The sequence below is a fragment of the Crassostrea angulata genome, chromosome 1, assembly GCF_025612915.1.
Source record: "Crassostrea angulata isolate pt1a10 chromosome 1, ASM2561291v2, whole genome shotgun sequence".
NCBI lineage: Eukaryota > Metazoa > Mollusca > Bivalvia > Ostreida > Ostreidae > Magallana > Magallana angulata.
In genome coordinates this window covers 158,276-164,608 of record NC_069111.1, presented here as the reverse complement: position 1 = coordinate 164,608, position 6,333 = coordinate 158,276, and the positions used below count along the sequence as shown (strand labels likewise).

General features: G+C 38.0%; 2 protein-coding genes across 4 annotated transcripts; one reads left to right on the top strand and one right to left on the bottom strand.

Annotated features, from left to right (window-relative positions):
• Positions 1-189: 189 nt before the first annotated feature.
• Positions 190-1,466, top strand: LOC128172753 (uncharacterized). The gene has a single exon (XM_052838510.1). The coding sequence runs from the start codon at positions 339-341 to the stop codon at positions 1,326-1,328; it is 990 nt and encodes a 329-aa protein (XP_052694470.1). The 5' UTR covers positions 190-338; the 3' UTR covers positions 1,329-1,466.
• Positions 1,467-1,499: 33 nt separating this feature from the next.
• Positions 1,500-4,745, bottom strand: LOC128172723 (uncharacterized). Of its 3 annotated transcripts, none has more exons than XM_052838483.1 (8): positions 4,678-4,745; positions 3,286-4,530; positions 3,018-3,122; positions 2,755-2,874; positions 2,545-2,646; positions 2,148-2,357; positions 1,922-2,036; positions 1,500-1,682 (listed from the first exon to the last, which is right to left on the bottom strand). In XM_052838483.1, the coding sequence occupies exons 2-8, from the start codon at positions 4,226-4,228 to the stop codon at positions 1,502-1,504; spliced, it is 1,776 nt and encodes a 591-aa protein (XP_052694443.1). In that variant the 5' UTR covers positions 4,229-4,530; positions 4,678-4,745; the 3' UTR covers positions 1,500-1,501. The 3 variants fall into 3 exon arrangements, with proteins under 3 accessions (XP_052694443.1, XP_052694454.1, XP_052694447.1); XM_052838494.1 differs by having other exon boundaries at positions 3,286-4,261; positions 4,678-4,721; XM_052838487.1 differs by lacking the exon at positions 4,678-4,745 and having other exon boundaries at positions 3,286-4,261; positions 4,380-4,662.
• Between the last annotated feature and the right edge of the window lie 1,588 nt (positions 4,746-6,333).

Here is a 6,333-nt window from a genome sequence, read left to right as displayed (position 1 = left end):
TTTTGTGTTTTAGTGTGTACGTTCCAGATTACATGTAGCGCCATTGTTGTCAGTCAGCATTTCCAAGATGTTTTATTGAAAACCCAGAACTTCCAGTTTTATTCACATATTCCAGTGTGCAGGTTTTTTTTATATCTAAGTGACCAAAAGTTTCTATGTAATATAGCGAACTCTTCATCTTATCGTATTGTCATGTCTTGTTTACGTTGTCCAAATAACTCCATGACTTGAGATCTGCTTTATCAATACAGACCCAGACTGTTCGGCACAAAGTTTATCAGTTATTCATACTGTATAGTCTAACACACATAGAGCTCGATCAAAGGAAAACGTTTGAAATGTCATCGCTAGAATATTTTGATATACCAGTACTTGATTTTGAGGAGGCCCTCAGGAACCCAGGCCCCGGAGGAGAGAGTGTTGTGAGCGCTCTGCAGGGGGCGGGGTTCATGGGCCTTGTCAATATCCCCGGATTTAATGTGGACAAACTCAGACAATGTTGTCAGTGGTTTTTCAGTCAGTCCTGGGAAGTTAAATCTTCTCTCATGAAGAAATCTTTTAACAGTAAAAGCCGGAATGTGTATCGAGGATATTTTCCAGTCCTGGAGAATTCACCGAGTAGAAAAGAAGGCTTCGAGATTGGCGCCGATATCCCAGCAGATGATCCCGACATGATCAGTGGAAACTGGTTTTATGAAAAGTCCATCTGGCCCCCAGAAAATGGAGACTTCAAGTTCAAGGCCACCATGTTGGAGGCTTATGACCAACTGCATCAGATAGCCATGGACATTTTGAAGCTAGCTTCTATAGGATTGGGGTTCAAAGAAAATTGTTTTGAGTATCTGTTTAGGGACAAGCCTTGCTCGACATTCAGACTGCTACATTATCCTCCCTGGGAAGGAAGTCCGCCAGACAACGCTGTCCTAGACGAAGGTAAGGCGGTCACAACCCCGGTACACACCGATTCCTGCTTTCTGACTCTCCTAGCAACCTTTCAATATCACGGACTGGAAGTTCTGACGCCAGAGGGCACGTGGCTGCCTGTTCAACCAATCGCTGACGGTCTCGTTATGAATGTTGGTGACGTTCTAAGCCGAATGGTTGGAGGTCGGTTTGTTGCCACTCAACACAGAGTCCTTGACATTGGAGTGGACAGGTTTTCTGTGCCGTTTTTCTTGGAACCTCGCTTTGATGCCGATATAAGTGTGAATGTATTGAATGAATCCAAGGATGAACATTCTGGAACAATTGTTAAATATGGTCCTTGGGTTTTAAAACGAATGGAAGAAAAGGGATTTTTCGAATTTAAAAACCTTCCCAAGTTTTAAATTCATATCATTAAAAAAATAACTCTACTGCTTGCACAGACAACACATGCAGATATTACATTTGTATTGCATACATGTAGTCAATATTAGAATAATTTGAGATTTAGACAAATGAAAACGTTTCGTAATACTGTTCATTAATTCTGTTCATCTTGTTTACATGCAACTTTTATTTATGAAAAATGACTGGTAGTTTTGAAATTATCTTTAAGTTTTCGCAGTGCATTTGAAAACTTGAGTATGTCAATTCCTCTCAAAAGAAGGTCAGATCTGAGTATAGAGAAGAATGCATCCGGCGAGGTTGACTGCAGAAGGCGTAGTTCAGATAAAAGATCTGAGTCCAGTGCATACAAACTGCAAAACATATTAGACAGGTTATCAGGAAGTTTACGAAATGTAGATCACTCAAAGAATTGCTGTTAATGTTATCTAAAACTAAGAACTTCTAATGTATAACTCTGTTGTTGTTGTTATGTCGATGTTATATGATACAGTGCATACAGTAAAACTTCAGTACACTGATAACGTGTATACCAAATGAAAACTTCAATCTGCTTCGTGCATAGTCATATTATGATAAGATGTATACGTACCTTTCATTGGCTGCGGTGAAGTGACAACTGTCCAACCAAGTTCTTAACTGCTCTGTCGTCCACTGCTTATCCAAGTCGACGCTTTTTTTGTTAGAAGTATCTTGTCTTACTGTACCTAATGAGGAAGAATGTTATTAAGTAAGTACAAAGTACAAAGAGAGGCAATAGAGATGATTCAAAAGACGTGGGATAGCGCCAGAAGACAGTGCGTCTCGTGTTACCCTACCTCTGCCGCTATCGACTGTGTCACACAGTCTGCCCCGTAAGCCAAGCTCCCGGAGAAGGTTTGTCATCACGTGGTCGTAATCACGTGGCGAGGTGAAGTCGAAGTAGAGGCGGGTGCCGACAATGATCCCCAGCCAACCGTCCGGCACGTAGCGAGGCTCCAGACGTAGGGGCACTACGCTCTTCCTCAACTTGTAGGCGTACTCTGCCTCTAAAAGGGTTCAGTATAGGCACGTGTTGGTTTAATTTACATTAGATTCAACGGGTGCATTAGAATAAATAATTAGCTAATCAGAGAGTTGACACAGAGTGCTTTTTTTTTTTACATAATTTAGAATCTTGAAAATTAATTAAACGACTCTGATATCTGAGGAAACAACGTAAGACGCGGCCATTACCTGATCTACAGTTTGGACTTTCCTTGTATTTCTTGGACATACCAATCAGCACCACTGCCGCATTCTCAATGGCCAAGGACATAGCTTCTAACGTGGAACCACCTAGAAACTCAAGGAATACATTGATATCACGCAGTTTGAAATTTTTAACTCAAAGTGCAAAATATATCAAATCGTTTTCATAACCAGCCGTGAAATGTGATCACTGACTTATGTTTTCGACGTCCATCCATACTTTAAAGCCCGCCTCTTTTAAGGATTCCTTGACCTTTAGCATCGTTGACTGGGAATCCCATTGGTAACTTATCATCACATGGGGTCGGCAGTCTCCTTTTAAATTATACATACATGTATATGTTTAACATAAACCGGTACACTATTTGTTTTTCAGTAGTTTTCTTGTTCTTTAAAACGCGAAACTAATTCAGCAAATGGGAAATTTATTTCAACTTAATCTCATTCATGAGCATTACCAAAAGGAATTGGCATCTTAGAATTGCGCTGTTTTATTTCCCATAATGCACCAGTAGCCGAGTGTCGGATTCTTTCATCAGTGTCGAATTTGAGGCTTTCTATAGCTAAGGATTAAAATCATTACTGAAACACATACTCAAACTTTTGCATAGTAGTAAAGCAAAATATTTTTCAAATGAGTTCATTCATAGACAAAGCTGCATCAAAATTGTTGGGAAAAAACCTTTTAAAGATGGAAGATATCAAACAATAACAAGAAACGCTTACCATTTATTAAGTCAGGCTCGGATATGATTTTGGAAAATATTTGATTCAGGAAAGAAAGTCTCCAGATAATCATGAGTGTTTCTAATACTTCTCCCGTCTCTCGCCTCTTTTTCATTATTTCCACTAAGATCGGCAGAGCCCCGGATGTGACTATTTGCTCCTTATTGTTGTCGTTGATGGACAGGTTGTGGATTCCACGGAGAACCTCAAGGACACTCATTCCATGTCTACGAGACAAACCGTCCTCCGATATCGAGGCCTGCTTCAAAATTTGAACTATGAACCCAACAACCTTGTTCTCCAGAATTTTGTCATTCTTTTGATCGTCTGTGAGCAAATACGACAGTACAATGATGCCTTTGGCTAGAATCATTTGTTGATCATTGAACTTTTCAATTGTATTTTGGATAATGTTTGCTAGTTTGAATTCTTTGAAGTGAATTACAGCAGCTGAGGTCACGTGCCTAAGACAGTTATGCCAACAGCCCAGAATGAACTTAATCACAAACTGTACGACATCACTCGTGGTGGTATTATTCAGAAAGTCTAGAAGCTGGGATGTATTCTGAACAAAGATTGACGAGCAGACAAACTGGTGACAGAGCCGAGCAGATGAGTCAGTCCCCACCCACACAATGGACAGGAAATTCCGGACGTTTTGTGATGAAGGTCCAGCCAAGGTTACTAGTTTTTCTTTATGTTTGAACAGCAAACAAAGTACATTTTCTGTAAGGTTCTTTATGTTATCATCTACTAGCGTATCAACGATAACCGTAGGTCTCTTTTTTTCCCTCTTTAATTTTTCAATCGTCTTCCATATGCATTCAATGTGGTTTTCAACAGCGTCGAATAATATGTCTGAGCATTGGATAGCCAACATTTCCTGATTGATTCTCTGGTGCAATTCATTATCAGGGGACAACTCGTCAGCGATTTCATCCATTTGAATGCGATGGAATTCAATCGATCATACTACCTGCACAGAAGAAATATGGATCTTTGTGCAACTATAAAAATGCTGCATAAAGATGTCTTGCGATCTCAATCTCAATTTTTTTTTTTTACATTTAACCCGCTTTAGAGAAATGATTTACACAGCCGTAAAGGTAAGTGTTGAATGTATGGGCACAACAGAGAAATGGAGACCTGGACCAATCTAATATGCTGTAGGAACTACTGTCGCTGTTGAACGCTCCAGAACGGTCCGACACATGTTTATCGCATACTGCAGCATAGTATTGATTCCTTTATAGATAACCAAAAAAAAAGAAGATATACTGGCCAGTGGAATTCAACACACACTATGTGTTATTAATTAAGCGAATAATTAACACAGCATCGGACATGAGAATACCGACAGACACACACTCGCACACATTGCAGAAATCCTACCTGTCCAGCGTTACACACAGCATCCTTCTATCGATCGGTTTTCTTGTCAGCTCTAAATTTAAAGTCGGTGCTGTGTTTCCTCGTTTCCGAAAAAACTAAATTTTCTTATTGCGAACTTTGTACTTTTCGATTCATATTTGAAGGTAAAGCGAATACTAGTTTCGTTAGGATTTTTGTGGATATTTATTTTTACTATCAATTTAAAAAAAATTCTGGCTTTTATTTTTTTGCAGCCGTGGTATTATGTCTGTAAGGATATTTCCATATTGGAGCACAGTCATGTTAACTTGGATAACTATATGAAACTACATCCAAGTTACCTAGTCTAATTTAGTTTTTGCTTGAATACAGAAAAAGAGTACATTGAGATTACCTTTTTCCTTACATTAAGTACATTTTGCGTCTGTATGAATGCGTGTATTTGAGAGCACACCCAGAATAGCTTTTCTTACCTTAATGTTGGTGTGGGTAACTATATAGAAGTAAACTAAGTTTAACTTGTCTGAATCAGTTTACGTATGGACACGTATTTTTAAAGTTAATTTATAAAAGTCTATGTCTTTGTAGGTAAACAAATAACAACATAGCAAAGTAAATCTGTCTTACTCTGTCTATACTCTGTCTATGCGGTGAATTATATAGGGGCACAACCAAGTTCCTTGTCCGACTTAATTTAATTGTCTGTAGAAACAAATCTAAGTTCATGCCTGTGTGGCTGACTTCTGTTGTAAACACCACCTCCCTGATACTGTATATGTAAAGACAGATGTATGGGAGCACAGCTAGGTTATATCCTCTGACTGCGCTGTTTTTGATATACAATAAAAAGTGAGCAAGCTCATACATTCCACGCTCCCTCCATTACTTGACCATGATACACATAATGAATGGCAAGGTGGTCCCCGCTAAAGAGAAGTACTAACACTACACGCCTTCACAGGTTGACTTATTTAAAAAAAGATCATACTTGATATTCGTAGACAACAAGATGAGAAAGATTAATTTGAAATTATACTTTCTGATATTCTAAAACATCTTGTGAATATTTGATGCCAAACAATCTTTGGAAGATGTCCTTTAGTTTGCGCCATAACGTGGATTAGAGTTCATTACCGATGAGATGTCGACTGTCGACCGTCGGGTTGATTTTTCGAGACTTGCTGTATGTACAAAACTGGTTACAGTCGTCATCTCGAATTAACAGCAGGTCTGCATTTATTGTATTTTGATTTGCTGCAACATTGTAATGAAGCCGTTTTTGGGGGGTTGTTTTTGGGTTATTTTTAAATCTTGATTGTACAATTCTATGAAACATAGTAAACTACTAACAATACTTTTTTTAGCTTTCAAACAAAGATACTTTTTATGAGAATGATTTTGTAACATAATTTAAATTTCAATTCTGTTATAAATAAATCATGAGGATAAATAATTCAGTTGTGTGCTGTTTTTAAAATAACACAATAGATGTTGATACAGTGTACGCTATAATTAAAACGGAATTATAGAGATCAATATATAAAATTTACATTTAGAAGAGTTTGCATGATGGTTTTATTATTTTTTGAGTTTGAATGTTTGATATGGATATTATTTCCCGTGTGATATATATCGCACAATCTTGTTTAATGAAATTATCATTATAAAAAAATTGAC